The following is a 27,687-nucleotide window of genomic DNA, read 5'->3' as shown; positions in this document are numbered from 1 at the left end:
TGCACAAGACAAGATCTTGCGAAAGGCGCGCGAGAAGGAGATGCTGACTGGTGCTGCTGTCCGCGCTTGTGGTGGTGGTCGTACTGCTGCTGCACCCGAGGCAGCGTCGCCACTCAGCTTTGCTGCCCCCACTAACAATGAGCTCGCAGCACATTCTGTGACACCGCAGCCCCACGGCACTGGAGCCCGTCGCTTCGATGACAGCGCGCGCATAACAAAAAAAACAAGCGTAAATTAACCTAACGCGCCATTTCAACAAATCGCGTCACGTAAACCCGCGTAAAACGCGGGGCGACTGCGCACGGCTGGGCGAACAGTGGCGGGGAGAGATTTAAGAAACTCACCCCCCGTTGTTTAAACTGCCTCGGCGGGAGATCGAATCGGTGACCACCGGGATCGCAAGTTCAGCACGCTGCTCACTATTGTATCACGGCAGCTTCGCGGTGGGGGCGGACGTTGTGCATTTTTTTTTACACGTGAAAATGGAAAGAGGGAAAAGATCAAATGTATTAAATTCCCAGCCTTCATACGGCTCATGGGGGAAGCAATTTAATTCGTGGGGGAGCGCTTGACTCATTCCCATTGCCGTTCGCCAACTCGGGCGCGTTAATAAATGAAGGCGACATCTCTCGAGAGGGGACGTGGAAATCTGTATGCATGCCGAGTCTGGTGGATAAAACATCTAAAAGCGTAAAAATAAAAAATAAACGCAGCCAGCCGGATGATGGCGAGATGGAATGTAACACGACGTGTGGCGGGTTTCTTCGGGGACTTCAGTTTCCTCGCGCGAAAAAAATACGCGGATCTCTTTGCCAAACATAGGGTGTAAATTTGTGTGTGTTTTTAAAGGACAACTGACGATTTCGATTGTTAACCTTTCGATTTAAAACAAATACTAACGATCTACCGCTCGATGGGCGTGCTCTATGATAACAACTTTGCTGCTCCCACGCAGAAGACTCGGCCAACTATGTGGACAGCAGAGCCACACCAATCAACATCAATCAACGTCAATCAAACTCCGCCGACTGTTGTAAAGATAAGGCAACTACTGGACTGTAGGGTGATCACGTGGATTTCGCATTAACCGGAGCACATATTTGTTCGGTTTAAGCACGTGACTTGTAATAAACATTTCCAAGAATAACAATATGCCACTGGTCTAAGACTATTAATTTAGGCTTAAGGCAAAATCCACGAGTTGTTAATTTACGGTTCAGATATTCGTCACTGGTGATGGCCGTAAGTAGGAATCGAACTCGGATCGCCAGGTTCGTAACACAGTGCGCTAACCACTGCACACGCGACAACAGCCACCATTCGACAGCCACCATTCGCCACTAAGTGGCGGTGACGTCACCACTGCGCTTGTGCCAGGCCAGGTGCACTTTGAGGCCACGTGAATTGTCGAAGGCTCGTTAACAGGAAGTCACGGGACAGACCCAGGTGGCATGGTTTGTAAATATACCACGCATGCACACACACACACCACATACTCGCACACACCACATACTCACACACACCTTTACCCGGTGTGTTAGGCAATGTGCCGTAGGTGTCTGTGCCCTTTTAGCGCTGTTTTCTGTTTTCAAAGTTTGCGGGCAACCCTTTGAAAAAAAATTGGTTGTTTTTTGCCAGGGAAAGTGCCCCTCTATTTTAGACCGACAAATAAGACACAGATAGACACAGGGCTCGTGAAATTCACACTCCGAACCTTCGTTGGAAATCAATAGAAAGGCAACCCCGTGTGGATAAGGCGGTCAATGTAAGAAACTCAAAAGTAGTTCTGTAACGTCACGTTCTGGGGGTCATTCTTGGACACAAAGTGATGCTGTGTCCTCACTCTAAGAACCGAGTGACGTCTCCCGCAATGAGCGAGTCGAGACGCGTGCAGGAGATGCGGTGTCCTCACAGCGTTCCGACCGACGCCATCAGGCGAGCAACAGGGTCGGGGTGCCAGCGAGTGAATGTGTGCGAGTGTGAAAGTGAGCGAGCATACAAAGACAAAGGTCCCCCGTGTAGCCTTCACAAACTGCTAGACAAGTGCTATGAGCGAGCACCTATGAAGGCCTGCAAGGCACACGAGGGAGCGGGTGGCCAGCACCACGCCCGGCCGCCTTTGTCTCCCCAGTGGCAATGTTTATACACCGGGCCAGGTACAAATTTTAAGCTAAGTCGACCTAGGGGACGGCCAGGACCAGGTTTAGATATTCCTCAGTGATGTTGGTGGCCATGAACGGTAATCCAACCCGGGTTGCTGGGTTCGTAGCGCAGCGCGCGAGCCGCTATTCTACCACACACGCACACAAACACGCACGCACAGTCTCACCTGCGTCGAGTCGATGTCCGTCACCTGCAGCTGGGCCACGATGCCTGGCCGGCCTGGCTGCCCCGAGATGGGAGACTCGAGCACGAGCACACGGAGACTCACGGGGGACGACCACTGCTGCAGCACCGACACTCCATCAGTGGCCAGCTCCGCTAGTACACAGACACACACACACACAGACGAACGATATAATAAGCTATAACATAAATCAGAATCAGAAGATGTATTTATACTGGAGGAATCCGATGAGCTATAAAGTTATTTTTCACAGATGTCCAGTCGGGGCACGGGGTAAGAACGTCACAACAAACAGGACAAAAACACGATAGGAGTGCAAAGTACAAGAAAGGTAAATAAAACAAACGCGTACAAATACAACTAAACCATCCCCATACTATTCTTGGTTCTTTCGGTAAAGTCACGTAGAAGGGAAATCATAAAATAATAAAAATATAAAACAATACAATTCTCACGACGTTTCGACTGCAACACAAGCAATCATCATCAGGTGTTATTGCTTGTGTTGCAGTCGAAACGTCGTGAGAATTTTATTTTCTATTTTTATTATTTTATTGTTTCCCTTCTACGTGACTTTACCGAAAGAACCAAGACAATGAATCCCTGCAGTCACGAAAGCTTTAAATCGAAATTCACCCCATCCTACCAGACAAAGCCTACTGAGGTATTAACTTGTTTTTCAACAGCGACCTGGCCACAAATGATAGCTCAACAAAGTGGCCCATCATTTGGACATTTGTCGCAGACACACACAAAGATGATATAATACACTATAACATGCAGATCATCTATCACAGACACACACACACGAACGATGTAATAAACTAGAACACAAAGATCCTCTCGCACAAGACACCCACATACGGATAATGTAATACACTATAACATACAGATCCTCTAGCAGAAACATACATATTTAGAGGATATAATACACACACACACATACACACAACACCACTTGCAGATGCACATACATTTGCCCCAACCGTCTGTTGAAGGCTACATGGGGGACCTTTGCCTGCATGTGTTTTTTGAAACCAATTTGCTGAGCAGAGCCCCAAAGACCCAAAACGTGAAGCTTTGGAGAAGAGACGATGATGATGGGGAGGGAATTCAAGTGGAGCAAGTGCGAGGGAAATACGTAGCAAGAGAGACGTTGCGACCTTCAGTGCGGTGTCTCAGCACACACCGAGTGTGCGCGTGCGCGTGCATACCCACGTCAGCCTGGCAATCCACACGAGTCACCACATTGCTGCCCACGGGATGCGTGTTCACAGAGACTTTACCCTCGCTCACCGTCACGTCCAAACGAACCTGCGTGCGCGCACACAAACACACAAAGATCCCCCCCCCGGTAAAGCTCCGTCGTTAACAGATTGTTGGGCCAAGCGCTGCGAGCAAGCGCCCATGAAGGCCGACGGGACACACTCGTGGGCGGGTGGTAACAACACACCTTTGCTGCCTTTGTCTCCCCCGTGCGCCGATGTTTATACACCCCGCTCCAGGTACTCATTTAAGGTTGGGTCGACCGCGGCGAGGCTCGGGACCGGCTCAAATATTTACCGCTGTAATTTGTCACGAGAAGACACTGAACTCATTATGCTTGAGTGCGTTCTAGAGCCAGAAGTGCCGTTCTCAGATGCTGCACGGGGATGTACACACATACACACGAATCTTGAAGAGGCTCCCAGCACGTGGGGCGAAACGTCGGGCATCGCGCAAGTCAACACGTAGTAGTGTGGTGCAACCCGAATAACACTTTGGAGAGTGGTGCACACAGCCCTAATTCTGGATGAGGGCCTCGGGGAGTTATTTTCCCACGGTGCGCCAGGCTGGTATGGATTGGTGAAGACGGGGAGCAGAGGCTTGGGAGCGTAACATTGCAGCACGACAATGACTTTTTGCCGCATTGTTGTGGTGTGGTGATTGTCCCACACGATCCCTGGGACCAGAGTAATCAAGAAGGGCGGAGCAAACACTCCACGCTCCCATCGGTTAGGGCACGGGCGGCAAAAGGATTGGTCGGAATGTTAAAAATGGAAAAGAGCTGGAGGGTTGGGTGAGCGTCAGGTGGGACGGTTAGGCCAGGTGAGGGTAAGAGAGGGATGATTGGTGGAGACGGAGGGCGAGGAAGTGCGGAGCCAGGAGGAGGTTAAAAAGAGGGAGCGGGAGGCGGAGTTCGGGACGTTGCGGGAGAGAGCGAGAACCAGAGTGTGGACCCGTGCCGTGGAATAAAGACCTTACCTTGTGCACAAAGAAAAGGGCCAGTCTGCTTTCAGTGGTGAAGATGATAGCAGTGGTGATAACACGTTGTCGTTATGGCCAGAGTGGTGATTAACATGTTCTCGTGGGGAGTTGATGATAGCGATGATGACCTTGGTGATCGTTATGTTGTAAAAGGTACGCTGGTGTTTGTCGCAATGCTGAAGACCGCTGGCAGAATGTAAAAATGTCAACGTTTGGCTCAGCGCACGTGAGCCCACGCTCGCTTGAGCCTGAGTTTTGACAATTTAGACTCCCAGGAAGGAGCGAGCAACTTAACTGCACTTTCAGAGCCAATTTTAGAAACGAGACTGAAATTCTCGTGACGCTCCTGTGGCCTCCCTCTTCCTTCTCCCCGCTGCCGTTATTCAATCTCTGGAACATTCACCGCTGGCTCTGCTAAGTCCTTCAATGTACAGTAGTCCCGCGGTTAACGAGTGACATCGGTTAATGGTTTGTCGGTCAACGTTTCGCCTCCCATAGGAACCCCTATGGTTTCGACTGACGATAACATTTTGTCTAGTGGAATGTTTACGTTATGCACGCGGGTCGCCAATTTCGGCCAATCCCTCAGCCAATCGGCGACGCCAATTGATGCCCTCCTTCAAAAAGTTGTGAATGGAGAGGAGCGAAGGAGGCACAGCAGACAAATCTTGACGGTTTCTTGAGAAAGAGGCCAAGATTGGAGCCATCGATATCTGGAGCCAGCAGTTCTGGACCTCCAGAGGTTCGAATGGAAGGAGACTCTCCTTCCAAAAATACATCTTCTCCTACCTCAATGTATCCTGCAACCCCATTAAGCCAGCCAACTTCTTAGAACAAGACAGTAACTGTTATGCTCTATTTATTCATTAATTAACGATGTTTCTAATAATATTAATCCATCAGTATGTTCTTGTAATGTTAATTTATGATTAATGAGTGTTTAAATGTTAGAAACTATTTTTTTGGGTTCAAACAGGTCAACTCACGATCGTTTTCGAACGTTTTTTAAATCTGGGTTAGATCGTGTAAATATCAACGTGTCATTAACCCGTCAACACCCGACACAGCCGCTTACAACAAGGTTAGTCACGTAAACAACACGTGCCAATTAGTGACGACTTCAGCCCACCGCTGTGTTGAAAAGTAAATCCACAACATTTACAATTCGAGTACTGTGACGTTGGATGCAATTACCAGCGAAATGTCACGGTACTAAAATTGTAAATGTTGTGGAATTACTCTCCAACACACACCGATGTGCTGAATCGGTAACCTATTGGCACATTCCGTTAATGTGACAAACCTGACTAAATTGGGTTGTGTCGGGTAGTGGTGGGTTCACGACACATTTATACTTACGCGATCTAATCAAAATAAAAACGTTATCATAAATATCCTGTCGCAAGTGCCTACGTGTCAAATGGTCTCGGAACGAATTAATGCGTTTTACAGCTAATTCCTATATTCAGTGAACAGATATTTCGGTGAACAGGAGTTTTCGTGTAAAGCGGAATAGAAACGTTAGCCGGGGGGACTACTGTACTCATGTGTCCCCGATGAAATCACTCGTGCGTCCACCGGGCCTGCAACGAGGGAAACCGGCGTCTCGTGCCGACTCCCTGCTCGAATGGAGCCATCTTACGTTAAGCAGCCTTGTTCCAGCTGTGACAAGTCCACGTTCCTATGGTGGGGACTCGTCCATGCCTAACCTGGCAAAATTAGAGTTCAAAATTTTTTATTTTACTATGGGCCACATGAAAAGTGTGGATAAGACGACAATTGAAAGGATCTGAGGAGTACTCCCGTTATATCACCTTCCTCCAGGGAATCGCAAACGTTGGGTGATGCACTGCTCTGATAAATAAACACCTCTTCTCGGGAACGAATGCTGGTAGCACAATAGGAATAAAATTGCGTTCGCAGAGATAAATAATCAAGGCCTGCTGATATTTGGGATGAATGGAAGGCGGGTGTGGAGGGCTGGTGATCGCAGGCAACACTTGGGAGGTGGCAGGGGAAGAGAAAGGCCACAATCTAAATGGACGTCAGACATCAAACGCCGGATGGGATGGAAGCGGTCCCGCAATTGAAAGATGAAGCAAAGGGCAGAGCAGAAGTTTGAGACATCCGGTTGTTGGCAATGGTTACGCCTCAACAGCCCACAAGATCAAAGAGAAGAGAAAGAAAGGAAAATTATGATGTCGGGCAGAGCTGGGTCCGAGCAGGAATTAAACTTTTGACCTTTGGATTGCAAGTCGAGTGCTCTGACCACTGGCGCCCGCCGGCCAGATGACATAAGAATGATGCACAAGTGCCTTTATTAACGAAGCGCCCTTCGTTAATATGCTTGAATGGATGAAGGCCTCCAACGCTTTGTCGGCCACGGGGATTGTTTGACCGTAACTTTACGCCATGCAGGCCAGCATGCGACGGTGAAGTGGGGAGCTCAGGAAATGGTTCCGATATAATTCCTCGCTGATGGTTGTCACGGTTGGGAATCCAATTTGGGCTGTTGGGTTTATAGCGAAGTGCGTGAACCGCTGCGCCACCGCTCCCCATTTACAAATTTGCTGCAAAATTTTACAATCTGCCACCAGTCACACACAATGTTCTCTCGTTAAACTAGCTAATGACATCACAGGGTCCTTTTAGCCAACGGTACAGAGGTGGCCAAGTGGCTGAGCGATTACAGTCTCGGAGAGACCACTACTGAGAGCCTGGGTTCGAATGCGGGTACGTGCGTACGTACGCCTTCGGAACGGGAAAGCGTTAACCTGGCAAAATTCGAGTTCTAAAAATAGTATTTTACTATGGGCCAAATGAAAAGTGTGGATAAAAGAGTCTGAGGAGTACTCCCGTGATATCACCTTCCTCCAGTGAATCTCCAACCTGGGGTGATGCACTGCTCTGCTAAATAAACACCTCTTCTCGGGACAGGATGCTGGTAGCACGATAGGAATCAAATTGCTTTCGCAAAAAATAAAAAGCACTCAACACGAGGGATGAGTTTGAGATTAAAACGTTTCGCTGCGCCATCGTTTAGAACATCTTCGTGCGAACAACTGTGATGGCCATGCGACTCCTCCATCAGCAAGAAAAGCACAAAAGTGACAGCATTAGAGTGGCGTTGCTTCCCGTGACATCACATTTTCCTTTCGATCAGAAGCAATTAAAAATTTGCATTATCTGAAATTTTAAAGCCGGGAAACTTTTTGTTCGTTTTAATCCAAATATTGGGAACAACATCCTTACTTTACGACCTGATTGCACGACGGGATCCAACTTTTGTTTGCAAGTTAAAGGAGGCTGCTAAGGCTTTCTGGCCACCCACAGAGATGCAAACACACACAAAGAGGTATTCACCACACGTAAATAAACTCAGCATAACACTGTGAGCCAACACCATGAGATGTCCTGCTAATTTATAACCAATGAACTACACTAATGGACACAAATTGATTGTGCCAAGGACAATATTTAAGTGCATTCCACTGCTGAACGGGAGCCGTTTTCTCATCGTCTATTCTTATTCCGAGCTGCGATATACACGTGTGTGTGTGTGCGCGTGCCTCCCTGGGGAGCGGTAGTGTAGCGGTCAGCGCGCCGCGCTACGAACTTGACGGCCCGAGTTCGATTCCCGCTCGTGGCCAACACCAGTGATGATTATCTGAACTGGTCCTGGCCCTCTCCTAGGTCGACTCGGCCTTCAACGAGTAAACGTCACCACGAAGTAGACAAAGGCGGCCGGGTGCGGTGCTGGCCACCCACCCCCTCGTGTGCCTTGCCGGTCTTCATCGGTGCTACTCACTAATAGCACTTGCCCCAACAGTCTGTTAATGCCATATGGGGGATCTTTGTCTTTGTACGTGCCTCACAGCCCCAGGTGTTGTCTCTCAACCCCAAGTGGCGGGGAAAAATAAATAAATTTGCAATTACATTTTTAAAAATTCGGTATTAACGTTTCAAAACGCGTTGACAGCCCCACGTGAATGCGTTCGCTCGGGCGCTGCCAGGTACCCACGCTGACTGGATTAAGTGACTTGCGGGAACAAAAACACGTGAGAAGCCATTATTTTTCTTTTTCAAATGTGATAAAAAAAATGTTCAGCCCAGACAGTCATTGAGTTGAAAGAGCTTGACTCACAATCGGCAGAGAAGACAAATCCTGGTTGGGGACTCAAGATACCCCGTCACCTTCATCGTGCTGTTCAAAATCATCGTCGTCATCGTCCTTTTAGGTTTGATATGAGGAGGCGCCCGTTTTCAGGAAGTCAGCGAGGGTTTTTTGTTGATATCGTGTCCTCTGCTATAGGAATATTGAATTTTCACTACGGAGCAACAAATAAAAATGAGTAGGGATGAAAGCCGACTTGAAGTTTTTTAATCTATAACTTGTCAGGACAATCCCCACTGTGTATTGTGGTACTATATTTTTCTATCCCCAAGGAATGATTGAAGGAGTGGTGCTGCAGTGGTTAGCACCCCCCAACCCTAGCAGCCCGAGTTTAATTCCTACAGCATAGGAAGGCCTTCACTCAGCAATGTATTGACAAAGGGCTGAAATTTATTTTCATATTTTTAGGTTTTTTCGGTAAAGTCACGTAGGTAAAACATCAAAATTAATGAAAATAAAATAAAAACAAAAATCACGACGTTTCGGAGGCAACACAAGTCTCCGTCATCAGTGTTGCCTCCGAAACGTCGTGATTTTTGTTTTTATTTTATTTTATTTTCATTAATTTTGATGTTTTACCTACGTGACTTTACCGAAAAAACCTAAAAATATGATTCCTTGCAGTCACGAAAGCTTCAAATCTAGAATTTATTTTCATTATTACGTATGAATGATAGATCAACTTGATCATCGACTTGGATTTGAATCTATAACCTTCTGACTACAGCAATAGACCAGTAGTCATACACTGGTAGTGGTCATTCTACATATAATTTTTTTTTAATAAAATGGAGCCTGTCATGAGAATGAGCAATGTCCCCCAGTGACTTAGAGGCTCTGACCTGACCGTTACAAATCGCTCAACTCCTTTCCTGTTCTCAGACCTGTGCAAGAAGCGTAGTAGCGCAGTTGTTTTTTAAGACGCGGCTCACCACAGAGAACCGAAGCGACACGACCGCCGCCATTCTACGATAGCCGGTGCCAAACTTTGCCACACGCCCTCCCGCATGGTCTTGTGGGAGCCTCGGCACCGATTAAAGTTATTTGATTTTTCTTCCGGTTTCAGTTTTATGATGTGCACGTACGTCGTCGGAAGGGAAGCAAAAGGAAAATTGATGAAGTGCACGTACGTCATCGGAACGGCAAAGGGTTGAGAGAGACACTCGGCAGCTTGAACCAAGGAATCAGTGGTCGCTGGTTCTGTGTCTGTGACACAGTCATTGGGAGCAATCGTCAAAACAAATATCCCCATCGAACAGCTCAAGCCTCCTGTAGGTCACGCAACTGTGGTTATTGTTGTTGGTGGTTATTGTTGTTGTGTTGCTGGCCACACCACAACCCCTAACCAACGTGCTCGACCAGACTTAATATACGCCCACTAACACCACTTGCCCCCAACAGTCTAGAAGGCAGAGCAGAGGCACCTTGGTGTTTTTGTTCTGCTTTGCCGTGTGCCTGTGGGTGGTGGCTGGCTAATTGGGATGGAGGTGGATGAAGAGTGTGACACACCAACTGTGCCAGTGTTAATTAAACGCAATGAAGAGTGGTCTCACCTCAAACTGCCGGGACTGGTTGAGCGATTGTACCAGCACGTTGATTTGAGCATTGCTCTGTAACAACAACAAGAGTGAAATCATCATTAAATTATCCTCACGATTACCATTATCAGCATCATAATTTCACGTCAGTCAATATCATGTGAATGTACGTTATACAATCATTTTTAAACCCCTACCATTGTTATCATCACTGCATCATTCCCATCGCCTTCATAATCAGCATCATAAATGTATTAACAATTATCATCATCATATTCATGTATATTGTTGTCATGTAAATGTAAAATATTTCATCATGAACATGACAAGCATTGTTATCATTATTACCACCACTATTAATGGTATTACCATCACAATCAACAAGATCAAATCAGCTGCAATCTTTCCAAACATTTCCATCATCACATTGATTAATATCACCATTATCATCATCATCCCACAATCAATCTCAGTGTTTCCCTGCTCAGAGGAGCCAGAAGTAGAAATTACACAATACCATGTCAGGGACCATCCTCTCCATAAGAGAACGACTGCTGAAATCCCACAAAGCGGTTCTAATTTTACACATCCAGGAGGAATGGATGATGGACTGAGTCGATCCTGAACTGGGATTTGAACTCACGACCTTGAGGTTGAACCCTTTTGTCACTATGGACGAGGGCCTCACAACCCCATGCAGGTAGAGGGCGATTATTTGACCATGACCATACCTGACAACAACAAACGCCCAGCGCACTTTCAATAGCTAGGAGGGCCAAAGTATTCTCTCTTATTATAATGCTTAATTTGATTAGGGCTACACGCTGACACATTTTCACACTAAAGCCCATGTCTGGCACAGAATGCTGTTTTCGCGAATAATTGCAGGAACCCTGAAGCCCCCTGTAAGTGCATGAGATGAGCAGACAAACGCACTTGCACAACTTCCTACAGACCAAAATCATTTGAAAGCAATCGCGTAATACAGGCACGCGGTGACGTACGCACATACACCACTACATGTATAGTCAGCCTGTCAACCCACTGCAGGAAGATGACTTCCCCACGCCGAGTGGGTCATGGGGGTTTATTGTCATACTTCAGCACGCCGGGCAGTGTTGGGTTTGGTGAAGGTGGGGGGGGGCATAAGTGTGGGACAAGAGATACAATAGAATGATTGTTTTCTGCACTATCCCCTGCTGACAACAGAGACCTGCAGCAGCCAATAGTACCCGTTTTTTTTGGTACGGTGGTCGCTCATCCCAAGTACTATCGCGGCCCAAACCTGCTGAGCTGTTTCGATGATGAGGCCGGGCGTATTCCAGTTGATGTGATCGTAAGCATTATGAATACGCGCAAAAAAAACAAGGCTTTTCAGTGTCGCCATGCCCCACGAATGACCTCAGGGTGTCATTGACTTTCCACTGCTGATCCCGAGCCAGCAATGGAAATTGTAATCATTAACCGCGGTGGGTCAAGTTTATCCAAACACTTCCAAGTGTTGTCATCAAATGTAGTCTCGTGAGCGCCAATGTTGACAACGCTGCGGTGGCCACATTCCCGTGACTCCCGTGACGTGGCTGGCCTTTCCATCGGATGGCAAGTTTTATATAAGACTCACAGTAGTAATAATGATAAGTAGTAGGCTGATTATATATTCCAATTAAGTCGCAAAACTCGTTCTCAAGAGAGTCCAGAATTGTAACGTTTGATAAACGTCATGAATGAGCGTTTGGCTCCATGTGGGAGGAAACGGACCACACACACACGAGGCGGGGGCGATGCTCAAAGCTCCATACAGATAAATTTAATCCACAGACTCACAGTAGCGAGTGCACTAAATCTATCTGCGGACCAAACTCGTTGCTGTACTGCCATCTCGGATCAGCTCACAGGCCCACGCCTACGACACCGGGTACGTTTACTGGTGGTCATCCACCCAATACATTTCCAGACTTGACGAGGCCGAAGAACACCCATGCATACGAGGGGAAAACACTCAAGACTCTCACCACTTCCAAAGAAGCTCGCAGCCTACAACACTTGCCAAGCTCTGGTGGACATTCAACCCGTACTTCCGATGAGCACGGTTGACATACGTACACACTTAACCAGGGTCAACCCCGTTTGCAGTCTGAGATCTGATGAGATTGGGTGCATTTATGGCGACCTCGCTGGTGACAGGACTCATTTTATCCAATGCAAAGCAACGATGATGGACTAAGACGATGCCCAACAAGGAATTTCACTTCAATGCATTGCGTGCAAAATATTAAGAGGGCACAGTATTACACGGCGAACCATTTTGGCAATTTGCGCAGTTCACAGCTGTTGAGTCTGATGTGATGAGGCTGTTAAAGAGCGTGTGACATCATCATTGGCACACAATAGTCGTTGCAAGCTACCAGAGAGAATTCAATTTATGCCACTATCAAAGGGTTTGCACAGACCTTGCTTACAAAAGGGACAATGGATCTCAATTGGCTTATGCATGGTTAAATTAAGGATGCCGATTATAATTATTTAAGAGATGATGGATTATCACCTGCTTAAAAAACCATCACTCATTTAAAAGCTACTGACTCTTAATAGGCTCTCACATTTTAACTACAATTTTTTTTCATTTACCAATTAAAACATACTGAGATTTATAGCTCTTTTGAGAATCAACCTGGCTATAAATGATAGCTCAACGAAATGGCTTATTGTGTGCAAATTTACATCAGTCAAACACTATAAACGCATGTTGATTCTAAATGCGGAGGGAAAAACAGGACCCGGAAAAAAAATCAGCGCGACCACGGGGAGAGAGACACGCAAACTCCAAATATACAGCAGCAGGCGTCAGGGTCGGGATCGAACCCACGACCTCCTGTGTACCAGGCGAGGTAGTCAACATCTCCTGGCCACCAGCCATGATGAATCCACTGCTTGATGAAGGCTCCCCGAGGCGAGAGCCATGGGGCCTGTGATGTGAGATCCCACCAAGCAACCGCACACAACAACTGATTTCATCGCTCCATCGCCACAACACCCCTGGGGCATCGTTGCCTCTCTTCGCTGCCACTCCGTCATTGTTCTCGCCTGCTGGCGCATCATCCCTTCTAACGACGTGTCCTGCCCAAGCCCGCAGTTGCCAAAAAAGTGATTACGCTGTAGTAATAATATCACGACAGACAATGCCCTCTCACATTGCTGAATGCAGGACATGAATCACGAGAGGTAATGCTTCTCAATAATCTCTCACCTGGCTAAATCAATGACTTCAATCAACAGAGACAATTAACCTCAATGACCTTTCACCTGTTTACAAAATAGACCACAATCGCAAAAATACGAATCCAGATGGGGTCTCGTGGTCAAGTAAAGTAAATATTTTTTGAGATAATGAATCTCAATGTACCGTTATTCATCCTGGAAATAATTCAACTCAAAGGACACGGACGACATAACAGAACTAATAACGGCTTCTCATCGAGTTAAATAATGGTCATCAATCATCGAAGAGATGAGATAAATTTAATTACTTAAGTTTATATCTCAATTAAGTCTTCACCCAGTGATATCAATCAGAGCACATCGATGCTCGTTGGGCTCTTACCTGGTTAAAACACACCAATTATTTCCACAAATTATTGAGATAAATCTCAATATGCCTCTCACCTGTTTAATATGCTATCAATCACAACACGTGAGTGAGTCTGCGTGGGTTCATACCTCTGATTAAATTGAGGATGCCATTGATTTCAGAAATCAATCTCAAATCGCTCTTCTCACGTGGCTAAATAAAGGTTGTCAATCAACGTAAGAGCTTCATGAATTTCAATGACCTGCCCACCTGGTTAAATAAAGTAGGAACATTTATTCGGAAGCAATTGCGGTAAACAGCCAAGGATGGAACGATTCCTAAGAGCAAGATCATCGAGGAGATGGAGTGGTCAAATCAGTTTGTGTGCAGGCGCTTCGTTGGATATTTATTCCGAGGATCGTGGTGGGGAGGCGTTCATCCAGCTGTTGATTGCCATGGCCGATGATGATGAGGACCTGCTCGTGTACTCTCAGTTCAATAGACCACGACATCAAAACTCTTAGACGGTTATATAAAGATGTCAACTCTGGAAGATAATGCATTTTAATATAATCTTACCTGGTTACATGAATAACACCAACACATTATTCGACGATAGCTATGCTTTATGCCACTCACCCGGCTATAATAAAGAAAATCGAATGATGAATCACAAGAGAACACAAAAACTCAACGTGATCCCACCCAGTCAATCAAATAACACGAATTAAAAAACACACTAAGATTGCAATGTATTCTCAGCCGGTTGAGTAGCGGGCGTTAATAACGCCACACGCAGGATCTCAATGTGCTCCGGCGAGTTTTAATCGAGGACTTTAATATTAGATTCAAGAGACAATTGAACGTCGCTGGGCACTCGCCTGATTAAAGGAGGAGACAATCTCACAAGTGCACACTCCCCATGGTTAAATAATGGCCAACCGGTAACACGAATCGCGCACATCACCAAACGCGTAGCGGGCACTGCACATCGCGCTTGAGCAGAACCCGCAGTACACCAACACACGCACATGCCGCCGCATCCCCTTTCATAATTCACTGCTGGACGAGAGGACCTTCTGATGCCGTGAGAGATTGTTTTTTTTTCTTAAACCCATACCAATGCCTGTCAGTGGGGGTGGGTTGATGAAGCAATAGCATCAGTTGGGCGGCATCGAGGTACAAGGCACAGCAGGCAGAGCAATCCTCCACGAAGCCTGCGATGACCCCAGCGCCTGCTTGGCTTTGCGGGACGAGGCGAGGATGGCAAGGGCACATTGTTGACGCTTTTCGGCACGAGATGTAGAATCCTTTAACGTTCATCAACGAATCAAGACCCCCTCACCCCACCCCCACTATAGCCTCTAACAGACTGTTGGGGCAAGTGCTGTTAGCGAGCACCTATGAAGGCCGGCACAAACTCGAGGGGGGTGGGTGGCCAGCACCACACCCGGCCGCCTTTGTCTCCCCAGTGATGTTTTGACGCACCACACCAGGTTTCTCATTTGAGGCCGAGTCGACTTAAGGGAGGCCCAGGACCGGTTCAGACAATCGTCAGCGGTATTGGCCGCGAGCGGGAATCGAACTCGGGTCGCCGGGTTCGTAGCGCAGCGCTAACCACTACACCACCGCTCCCAAAATCACGCACACACACAGTGACACATCCACGCAAATACCACATTGCACGCGTAGTTATAATCCTAATAAGTGGGGTTTTTTTAAACCACGCAATTGCTAAAAAGGTAAATTGCAACATTTTAAAAGGTAAAAAGCTACCACCTCAAAGCCCGGTGCCTCCGTGCTCTTAACCGGCTAAGGTCGCCCTCAACCCCGGCCGACATTTCAGGCCAGAGCGTGGTCTCGCTAGGCCGCAGCCGGTCCAACGGTACGCGGCAGCGCATTTCAGCGCGGGGACGGGGAGGGAAACAAATAAAACAAACCAAGGCTGATGATTATCCATTTTAACGACTGACGTCTCACGCGTTCTCACCTCTGCGCTGACGCCAACGAATGCCGCGTTCGCGAAGACGGCGAACAGGACCACAGCGCCCGCTTTCGCCATTTTACACCGCTTCTTGTTGTTATTCTGTGCGCGGACTGACGTCACCGCGATGTGCGTATACCGCGGTGACGTCATGACGTCGATGTTTCTTTTCGAACGCGTTGACGTCATCGCGCAACCCGAAACGGGCAGTCCCCGGGTTACGGAATGGTTAGGTTCCCTAGAACGATGCGTAACCCGAATTTTCCGTATGTCGGAAACTGAACATTTCCCCCCCCCTAGTGAAGCTCGAGCAAAGCGTAAGGCTGCCCGCCTTACGCCTGCTGTGCAGTAATCACCCGCAACCTCACCGCGCTGCGATTAACGTAACTAACGCAAACGTTTCCGCGTATTTAATTTTTTGTAACATGATTTATGGGAGCGTTTCCGTAAGGCCAGATTTCCCAAAGTCGGGTCTTCCGCAACCCGGGGACTGTCTGTACATATACAGTCCAGTTGATCATCGATTATCCGTCACTGTGCGATTATCCCGATTCCAACATTATCCGGCGGCCCCGGCAAAATCGCTCCAAAGGCCGTAACCAGTCCGGCGATCGGCAGGCACCACATGCGTGACAAACAACCAGTAGCTATGCTTTATTGCAGTGTAAAATATTGTATACGGTACATTATACACAACTTACAACCTAATTAAAATACTGCACGTGCATACACAACACCCCATGTAGAGTCTTCGAGATCGGAGAGGAAAGTACGGTACAGAAAATACAGTAACTTCTTCGAGTGGGATATTGATTTTTGTCTATTTGTATGTTTACGTATAACAATTTCATACAAAATATACATAACACCAAAAAACATGTCATACAAGAATGTGCAAAAATGAGTTATTTTAAATAATGATGAGCAATTATCCGGTGTTTTAATAACCGGTGCCCCCTCCCCCCTGAAGGCTAGGAGATGTTAACTACCTCGCCTGGTACACAGGAGGTCGTGGGTTCGATCCCGACCCTAACGCGTGCTGCTGCTGTATATTTGGAGTCTGCGTGTTCTCCCTGTGATCGCGCGGATTTTTCTCCGGGTCCTCTAGGGTTTCCCTCCACATTTAGACACATACATTGAGATTATTTAGATTATTTTGGTGCTATAAATGCCCAAATGAGGGGCCACTTTGTTGAGCTATCATGTGTGATCAGGGGAAAGTTGAGTTTTATTTGTGTGTGCTTTGCACTCCTATCGTGTTTTTTCCATGTTCTTTGTTGTTGTAACGTTCTTAACCGCCCCGACTGGACATCTGTGAAAAAGAGCTTCACAGCTCATCGGATTCCTCCTCCTGCAGTGTAAACACGTGCTGGTTGTGAACAACAACAGCACAGCGAAACACGGACACACACACAACCGCAGTGCATACGCAAAACCTGATGAGTCAAAATGACATCGAAACCGGTCCACATTTGTCTTCTCACTGAATCACCGCTGCTGTCAGCCGGTCACATCTGTTCAAACTTATTTTGATGGTTACCTAAGGCAAGGTGCGGCGATACACTTCTGCAGGAACTGCGCATCGTTTGGCCTGTGTGCCTGTGTGTGTGTGTGCCTGTGTGTGTGTGTGCGCCCTCCAGGAGGACGTGGAGCTGAGTGGACTTGCCGATGACTGGTACCAGCGGTGTCAAGATCGGCCTCAGTGGAGGAGGCTCGTGAAGGACGCTACTGGGCAGTTGGAGGCAGTCGCCCTCCAACAACAACGGAGGGCGGAGGCGCGACGCTCACAACAACGAGCGGAGTGCCGGGTGGATAAAGCACAACAAGTTGGTACAGTAGGGGGCACAGGTGGTGCATCAGCCAGTCATCTCGGTCATCTCGGTCAGTCGACCCGTGGCACCTGGGTCTGCCCCGTGACCTCCTGCCAGCGGGCGTTCGACACTTCACGTGGCCTCAAGGTGCACATGGCCTGGCACAAGCGTCGTGGTGACGTCACCGCCACCTAGTGGCGAATGGCGGTTGTTGTTGTTGTCTGTGTGTGTGTGTGCCTGTGTGTTTATGTGCCTGTGTGTGTGTGTGTCTGTGTGTGCCTGTGTGTTTGTGTGCCTGTGTGTGTGTATGCCTGTGCGTGTGTGTGTGCCTGTGTGTGTGTGTGTTGTTGTGGGGAGCGGTGGTGTAGAGGTGTGCGCGCTGCGCTATGCATCTGGGGGCCCGGGTTCGATTCCCGCTCACGGCGAACACCAGTGTGACGATTATCTGAGTCGGTCGTGGGCCTCCCCTAGGTCGACTCAGTCTCAAATGAGTACCTGGTGCGGTGTAGTAAACATCGCCACTAGGGAGACAAAGGCGGCCGGGCGTGGTGCTGGCCACCCACCCCCTCGTGTGCAGTGCCGGCCTTTATAGGTGCTCGCTAACAGCACTTGCGCCCACAGTCTGTTAAGGCTATACGGAGGGGGGGATCTTTGTCTTTGTTTTATTGTTTACGAATCGTGGGTTCATTCTGTACCATTCTCTGACGATGGATTTTTTTCGTCCCCATGCTAACCCTTTGCACGTCTCCGTGCTAACCCTTAACATTTAGAAAAAATCACACCGTGGCCTTCACGGTGTGTTTTTTGACACTTTCGTAAACAAACAAACGAGCCGCATTCAGGATAAACAAGAGCAAAGGGTTTCGTGTTGCAAAAAATAATGAGTCTAGAAGACGTGGTTACAAACACACCGTCCAAGGGAACGAGGTGAACTGTGGTCAAGGCGGGCCCTCCCCCAGTGAGCGCGTGCTGCAGGGGATTGTTAGTAACCCAATTGGGCCTCATTAGCGTCGGGGGCTAACACACAAAAAAATTCAGAAAGTTCCCGTTTGGAATTTTTTTCTTCTACAGTTTAAATTATCACAGAGCCAGTGCAGTTTTGTTGTGTTGTTTTTAAAGGATGCTGTACAGAGTTGGAATTCTGAAAATAAACAAAAGAGGACACTTAAAATATCCATGTTACTGTTTGAACAGCAAACGTTGACTGTTGGGAGCTCGAATTTTGAAATCGAGCCACGGTTAACTCAGACTTTATAACCATTTAAACTATTTATTTTATTTTTCCACTGAGCTCTGTCGCTCTGTTTCAGACGCGACCTGGCCATCAACAATTACAGCTCGGCGAGGTGGCTCATCATGTGGACATTTATAGCGGACAAATACTCAGAACTCATCATCATCAAGGCCATCATCAATGCTGGTTGTGTTAGCGACGTGGCCGGGATTTGGCAGCACAAGCGAGCGGTGTCACGGCCATTCACGAACCCTCCAATAAATAAATATATAGAGAGAGAGACAAACACCCAGTCCCAGGGTTTGATCCCACGTCTGTCAGCCGTGCTGGCTCAGTATATCTCAGACACGACCATAATGAATATCTTAAACGAGAGAGAGAGAGAGGGCCTTGCCTGGTACAGTGGCGAGTAGTCACCATGAGCCCTGGGCACCCCGAGGCCACGCGTTAAGTCGTGCTCTGCTATTTCAAAGCCGTGCCTACAAAATGCAAAAAGCGTGTCCTTTTCATTTTTATTTCCGAGTGCGAGACAGAGCACATTTAGAGTGTTCTCCTGCAAGTCATCAGGCGACACAGACCACACGCCACCTCCACATGTATCCCTGCAGAGATACGTGAAGGAGGCCAGTTTTCTGATGATATTTTTACGATCAACCAATATTTTCCACAACGACTTAACTTAGACACACATCTGACCGAGAGGGTCCTTGCTTATACCGTAAACATCTGGCAATTCACCGCCAGTGATTGGTTTAGAAACATGCATTGAGATTATTTAGATTAATCTGCTGCTATAAATGTCCACATGATGGGCCACTTTGTTGAGCTATCACTTGTGGCCAGGTCGCTTCTGAACAACAAGTGAATACCTCGGTGGGCTTTGCCTGGTAGGATGGGGATGATCTTGATTTGAAGCTTTCGTGACTGCAGGAATCCATACTCTTTAGTTCTTTCAGTAAAGTCACGTAGGTATGAAATAAAATCAATCACGACGTTTCGGGCGCAACAGTTTTAACACAGTCTGCCTCAGCAGCAGGCCACGCCTTCCCACCTGGTGACGGACGCTTGTGTTGCGCCCGAAACGTCGTGATTTCTTTTATTTTATACCCACGTGACTTTACCAAAAGAACTAAATAGGATGGGGATGGTTTAGTTTTGTGTTGTGTTTGGGTCATTTGTTCACCTTTCTTGTACTTTGCACTCATATCGTGTTGTTGTTGTTGTAACGTTCTTACCCCGTGCCCCGACTGGACATCTGTGAAAAAAAGCTTTATAGCTCATCGGATTCCTCCTGCAGTATAAATACATCTTCTGACTGAATGCCGATGAGACTCCGTACGTCAAAACCGGTCCAGAGTTCTGCTAATTTTAACACGAAGTCTTTCGCGACCAATGTCATCTATAATACAGTTTTATTTTTGGGTTAGATCGCATACATATATAAATGTGTCGTTAATCCGACACCACCCGACACAGTCAATGAGTAAGGTTTGTCACGAAAACAGAACGTGGCAATTCGTTATTAGTACAGCAACAACGGTAGTGTGTTGGAGAGCAAAGCCACAACATTTACAATCTTGGCTGTGTCGGGTGGTGGCGGGTTTAACGACACATTGACATATTAACCCAAGACACCTGTGTTATGAGTTCTGCTGATGTTGAACGTTGCACTCCCAGGAGGCCCCGTGGCCTGGTGAGATGTACAGCACAGAGTGCACTGCACGGTGCTTGTCAAGGTTCACGTGTAGCTGCAGACGCGTGCAGGAGGCGTCGTGTCTGTCTAGTGGCCAGCGCTTCGCCGCGCTACGAACGCGGCGACCCGAGTTCGATTCACGGCCAACATCAGTGACGATTATGTGAACCCGTCCTGGGCCTCCCCTAGGTTAACTCGGCCTCAAATGAGCACCTGGTGCGGTGCGTAAAAACATCGCCGCTGGGGAGACAAAGGCGGCCGGGCGTGGTGCTGACCACCCACCCCCTCGTGTGCCGTTCTGGCCTTCACAGGTGCTCGCTAACAGCACTTGCCCCAACTGTATGTTAAGGCTATACGGGGGTTTTTTGTCTTTATCTTTGTCTATTGAAGCAAGACCACCAGTCCCGGGGCTGAACCCAGGCTCGAGGCACCACCACTCGGCTTGTAGAGGAACGCAGCGTTCAAGGATTTGTGTGTTTTTATGTATTTCCATGGGAAAGAACTCGTGAGATGTGAACTCTGGTTCAGGCGAGGTAAGTCGCCCTGTGGAGCACGCCGAGTGAGTGCAGCGCGCGCAGTCTCGGGAGAGGCGCGCTGCGGATGTGCGTGAACTCTGCCGTGTGTGTGTCGGTCTTTATGCATGTATGTCATCAAACTTGCCCCATAGTGTGTACGTGTGTGTGTGTGCCTCCGTGTGTGTGTGTGAGTCTGAATGTATATGTAGCAGTGTGCGTTTGTAAGTATGCACGTTTGTGTAGGTATGTGTGTGTTTGTGTGTAGTCTGTGTAAGACTATTTAAGGAGGATTTCTGCCTGTATGCATGCGGGGAGTGGTGGTGCAGTGGTTATGACTATGCACCACGTGTCCCGCTAACAACACTTGGCACAGCAGTCTGCTAAAGGCAATATTGAGAATCTCTGTCTTACTTTTATGTTGTATGCGTGCATGCATGCATGTGTCCGTGTTATGTGCGTGTATATAAACCCTCGTGTGTGCGTGTGTCAGTGTGTCTGTGGGAATGTGTCTATTCATGAGTATCCACCCGTGTGTGTGTCTGTGTGTGTCTGTGTGTCAGTGTGTCTGTGTGTGTCTGTGTGTGTGTCAGTGTGTCTGTGTGTGTCTGTGTCAGTGTGTCTGTGGGAATGTGTGTCTATTCATGAGTATCCACCCGTGTGTGTCTGTGTGTGTGTCTGTGTGTGTGTCAGTGTGTGTGTCAGTGTGTCTATTAATGAGTATCCACCCGTGTGTGTCTGCGTGTGTGTCTGTGTGTGTGTGTCTGTGTGTCTGTGTGTGTGTGTCTGTGTGTGTGTCTGTGTGTGTGTCAGTGTGTCTATTAATGAGTATCCACCCGTGTGTGTCTGCGTGTGTGTCTGTGTGTGTGTCAGTGTGTCTATTAATGAGTATCCACCCGTGTGTGTCTGCGTGTGTGTCTGTGTGTGTGTCTGTGTGTCTGTGGGAATGTGTGTCAATTCGTGAGTATCCACCCGTGTGTGTGTGTCTGTGTGTGTGTCTGTGTGTGTCAGTGTGTGTGTCTGTGTGTGTGTCTGTGTGTGTGTCTGTGTGTGTCAGTGTGTGTGTCAGTATGTGTGTGTGTGTCAGTGTGTCTGTAGGAATGTGTATCTATTCGTGAGTATCCACCCGTGTGTATGTGTCTGTGTGTGTGTCTGTGTGTGTCAGTGTGTGTGTCAGTATGTGTGTTTGTGTCAGTGTGTCTGTGGGAATGTGTGTCTATTCGTGAGTATCCACCCGTGTGTATGTGTCTGTGTGTGTGTGTCTGTGTGTGTGTGTGTCTGTGTGTGTGTCTGTGCGTGTGTGGCGTTCGCCTGGAACGTATCCCTGAACCGTAGCACACATCAACAGTGGCAGCCGGAATTTGAATGCGTTTTTGGGCTCCCCTAGGTCAACTCAGCCTGAAATGAGTCCCAAGGGGCAATTTGAGCACACAATCAGCACTGCCGGGGAAGACAAAGGCGGCCGCCAAGGCGTGGCCATGGCCACGCCACCGCCCAATCAAACTCAAATCACCCCCATCGGGCGAGCGTGAGTCAGCGGTGCAGATTACACATTCCCATACCAAGGAGACCAGTCCATCCATAGGACACCCTATACCCGCTAAGCTGAATTACAGTTAAATACAAATCATGAGTCCCGCGTGATGAAGCATGCCGCCAGTTTCAACTTGATTGTGACTTGCGTGAACACGCCCTTGCACAACACAACTACAGCATCATTATTATTATTGTGAAGTGTTATGCAGCAGCAGCAGCCTTGATGCTCACCACGTCGCACAGCAGGCACAATCCGCAACACACGAGGGTTGCGCGACGGTGGCTAGGAGATGTTAACTGCCTCGCCTGGTACACAGGAGGTCGTGGGTGCGATCCCAACCCTGACGCCTGCTGCTGTATATTTGGAGTGTGTGTGTCTCTCTCTCATCAACATCAAGGTGGCTAGGAGATGTTAACTACCTCGCCTGGTATGCAGAAGGTCGTGGGTGCGACCCTGGACCCTGACGCCTGCTGCTGTATATTTGGAGTTTGCGATGTTTCTCTCTCTCCGTGGTCGCGTGCATTTTTCTCAGGGTCCTCCGGTTGTTCCCTTCACATTTAGAATCAACATCACGCGTTTAGAGTATTTGGCTGCTATAAATGTCCACATGGTAAGCCACTTCGTTGGGCTATCATTTGTAATCGCCAGGTCGCTTCTGAAAACGAGCTATATAGCTCAGGGGGCCTTACTTGGTCAAATGTTTAAGTTGAAGGTGCGCAGGGAGGAACATTGTTTTCAGCCAGTTGATGATTTGATGTTTTGGGTGAAAGCCCAAGGACGCGAGGCGCAACACTCGATTCCATGACAGAAGGGACAGTCGGAGCTGGAGTCGTCGTCCGCACTTCGCTGTGCCACCTTCTTGGCCAGCCAGGGGACCCCGCCCCCTCGAGGCCCGTGTGCGATTTGGGAGTTCCACGACATCTGTGCGTGGTCCACCAACCCTGGGGTAGCCACCGCCGTCAGCCCCCTGCAACTCCGTGCACTGTGCACCGCCCGTCCGTGCGTGTGACCGCTGGGCAGTGTTCAGGTCATTGCCCCCTCGCTGTCTGATTCATGCCCTCGGCTGTGCATCGTTGTTTTGGTTTACATTCTATAAACGTCGACTGTATGAGTTGTAGAATGAACATGTGTGTACACGTGTTCATTACGCGTTTGCTTTGCGTGTGTCGCCTGACACCCTGGAACGCCTTGCAAACGAGATGTTCAAACTGTGGACGGTCTAGTAAAAAAAGACAAAGATCCCCCGTATAGCCTTAACAGACTGTAGGGGCAAGTTCTGTTAGCGAGCACCTATGAAAGCCAGAACGGCACGTGAGGAGATGGGTGACCAGCACCACGGGCGGCCGCCTTTGTCTCCCTAGTGGCGATGTTTTCACGCACCGCACCAGGTACTCGTTTGAGGCTGAGTCGACCTAGGGGAGGCCCAGAACCGGTTCAGATAATCGTCACTGTTATTGGCCGTGAGCGGAAGTCGAACCCGGGTCGCTAGGGTTGTAGTGCAGCGCTCACCGTATCGTGATACACAGAGACACGTGGAGATGTATGGAGACCAACCGTGATACACAGAGACACGTGGAGATGTATGGAGACCAATCGTGATACACAGAGATACGTGGGGAAGACCGATATAGAGACACATGAAAGACACAAGCCACAGTCGTGCAATTCTGGACATGCAACCCAAACAATGGACTACACAATAAATCCATGAACACACGTAGCGATACGTAGTGCAGTAAACCTACTGTGGTAGACTGCGCTCTATGTAGTAAACCACTGTGTTGACGATGAATGGCAACACGACGAGAACTCTCTGTCTGCTGAAGCCTCTCGTCCTCGTGGTAGCAGCAGCAGGAGGAGACCTCAACATGAGTGTGGAGCTCACGACTCACAGCAGGAGACCTCAACATGAGTGTGGAGCTCACGACTCACACGAGGAGACCTCAACATGAGTGTGGAGCTCACGACTCACAGCAGGAGACCTCAACATGAGTGTGGAGCTCACGACTCACAGCAGGAGACCTCAACATGAGTGTGGAGCTCACGACTCACACGAGGAGACCTCAACATGAGTGTGGAGCTCACGACTCACAGCAGGAGACCTCAACATGAGTGTGGAGCTCACGACTCACAGCAGGAGACCTCAACATGAGTGTGGAGCTCACGACTCACAGCAGGAGACCTCAACATGAGTGTGGAGCTCACGACTCACACGAGGAGACCTCAACATGAGTGTGGAGCTCACGACTCACAGCAGGAGACCTCAACATGAGTGTGGAGCTCACGACTCACACGAGGAGACCTCAACATGAGTGTGGAGCTCACGACTCACAGCAGGAGACCTCAACATGAGTGTGGAGCTCACGACTCACACGAGGAGACCTCAACATGAGTGTGGAGCTCACGACTCACAGCAGGAGACCTCAACATGAGTGTGGAGCTCACGACTCACAGCAGGAGACCTCAACATGAGTGTGGAGCTCACGACTCACAGCAGGAGACCTCAACATGAGTGTGGAGCTCACGACCCACAGCAGGAGACCCCAACATGAGTGTGGAGCTCACGACTCACAGCAGGAGACCTCAACATGAGTGTGGAGCTCACGACTCACAGCAGGAGACCTCAACATGAGTGTGGAGCTCACGACTCACAGCAGGAGACCTCAACATGAGTGTGGAGCTCACGACTCACACGAGGAGACCTCAACATGAGTGTGGAGCTCACGACTCACAGCAGGAGACCCCAACATGAGTGTGGAGCTCACGACTCACAGCAGGAGACCTCAACATGAGTGTGGAGCTCACGACTCACAGCAGGAGACCTCAACATGAGTGTGGAGCTCACGACTCACAGCAGGAGACCTCAACATGAGTGTGGAGCTCACGACTCACAGCAGGAGACCTCAACATGAGTGTGGAGCTCACGACTCACAGCAGGAGACCTCAACATGAGTGTGGAGCTCACGACTCACAGCAGGAGACCCCAACATGAGTGTGGAGCTCACGGCTCACAGCAGGAGACCTCAACATGAGTGTGGAGCTCACGACCCACAGCAGGAGACCTCAACATGAGTGTGGAGCTCACGGCTCACAGCAGGAGACCTCAACATGAGTGTGGAGCTCACGACTCACAGCAGGAGACCTCAACATGAGTGTGGAGCTCACGACTCACAGCAGGAGACCCCAACATGAGTGTGGAGCTCACGACTCACAGCAGGAGACCTCAACATGAGTGTGGAGCTCACGACTCACACGAGGAGACCTCAACATGAGTGTGGAGCTCACGACTCACAGCAGGAGACCTCAACATGAGTGTGGAGCTCACGACTCACAGCAGGAGACCTCAACATGAGTGTGGAGCTCACGACTCACAGCAGGAGACCTCAACATGAGTGTGGAGCTCACGACTCACACGAGGAGACCTCAACATGAGTGTGGAGCTCACGACCCACAGCAGGAGACCTCAACATGAGTGTGGAGCTCACGACCCACAGCAGGAGACCTCAACATGAGTGTGGAGCTCACGGCTCACAGCAGGAGACCTCAACATGAGTGTGGAGCTCACGGCTCACAGCAGGAGACCTCAACATGAGTGTGGAGCTCACGGCTCACAGCAGGAGACCTCAACATGAGTGTGGAGCTCACGACTCACAGCAGGAGACCTCAACATGAGTGTGGAGCTCACGACTCACAGCAGGAGACCTCAACATGAGTGTGGAGCTCACGACTCACAGCAGGAGACCCCAACATGAGTGTGGAGCTCACGACTCACAGCGCTGCTGCTGCTGCTGCTTCCATCTTGCGCAATAATAGAAATAATTGAGGTTTAAAAAACATGTTTACAAAAATAATTAAACATCCATTTATTCAGGTCCTGATTAAACACGACTCGTGATGAACTCCCCCGCGGGTCCATTGCAATGCGTGCATCACGCCTGACATCCTTGACACGCACAGCCGCGCAGTGATGGTCCCCCTCTGGTGAGCACTGCATGCAGTGGGGGTCAGTAATCATTATCCGAGTGGTTCCTATGATGAGGTCATGCATTCTTCAACGTTTGCTGCCTACGCTGGGAATACTCCGGCTTGCCAACGTCACCAGCGCTAAAAAAACACACACATATATATACAGTATATAAATACACACACATATATATACAGCATATAAATATACAAACACACACATATATACAGTATATAAATATACAAACACACACACATATATATACAGTATATACATATACAAACCAAAAGGCAGGCGCTGTTCGTCCTGGGCACCAACCCTCCCATCCGTCAGCTGTTTGCTTCATTTGAGAGGCATGAACAGCGTGACGATTATTTCTCCAATTGACAATCAGGTCTACGTTTTTGACAAGTTTTTTTCAGATCGCATCGCCACGAGACAAAAAGAATCCAGTTTTGGAATATCGCAGAGCAGTGCGACATCCCCCCTCGTGTGGGAGAATGGCCCGTGGAAGCGGATATCACAGAACTACGCCCGAGATCCATTCTTCAAGTGACCTCTGGTCCACGCACAGAAGGGGGCAGCACTTTCACAGCCGCTCTGCCACTAAGAGCAATGTTTATCGCAGCACAAACTGACGTATTTCTTTTAATTCTCAGAGCTGCACATTTTACATGATGCTTTTTGTTTGTGTATTCATTGGCGATTGGGCTTAGAGCATCCAATTAAACTACACTTTATAAAACCCGGTTTTAATCCAACGGCGGTTGCCCGGAATCGAACCCCAAGGATCTCAGCGGTGAACGCTCAGCCCTGTCAACAAATAGGACATAGCAACGTTTGAAAAACCCACCATGCACAAACAATTCCCACTTCCAGATGCCATTGTCACCCAGCAATGGACAGGAAAAACCCCACTCCGGGTCCACGTGGAGCACAGAGCCACTCCAGATCTTCCAGATGGCCAGTGGCTAACAAATTCACGAGAACATTATATATATATTTTAAACTCCAGCTACACATAATTGTTTGCAGATTTCTTGCTTGTGCCAGCTGCGTTCCGTACATACAAGTTTAA

At 48.6% G+C, this 27,687-nt stretch overlaps 1 protein-coding gene across 1 annotated transcript in view; it reads right to left on the bottom strand.

The window, feature by feature from the left end:
* Positions 1-15,984, bottom strand: part of GINM1 (glycosylated integral membrane protein 1) — a 29,097-nt gene extending 13,113 nt beyond the window's left edge. Inside the window, exons 1-4 of the mRNA XM_078880448.1 lie at positions 15,865-15,984; positions 10,322-10,378; positions 3,562-3,661; positions 2,330-2,481 (exon numbers count right to left, since the gene is read on the bottom strand). Coding sequence (XP_078736574.1) covers positions 2,330-2,481; positions 3,562-3,661; positions 10,322-10,378; positions 15,865-15,936 — 381 coding nt within the window. The 5' untranslated portion in view covers positions 15,937-15,984. The remainder of the gene's footprint in view (positions 1-2,329; positions 2,482-3,561; positions 3,662-10,321; positions 10,379-15,864) is intronic.
* Positions 15,985-27,687: the final 11,703 nt, after the last annotated feature.

The sequence above is a fragment of the Lampetra fluviatilis genome, chromosome 57, assembly GCF_964198595.1.
Source record: "Lampetra fluviatilis chromosome 57, kcLamFluv1.1, whole genome shotgun sequence".
NCBI lineage: Eukaryota > Metazoa > Chordata > Hyperoartia > Petromyzontiformes > Petromyzontidae > Lampetra > Lampetra fluviatilis.
This window is presented reverse-complemented; position numbering and strand designations above follow the sequence as displayed.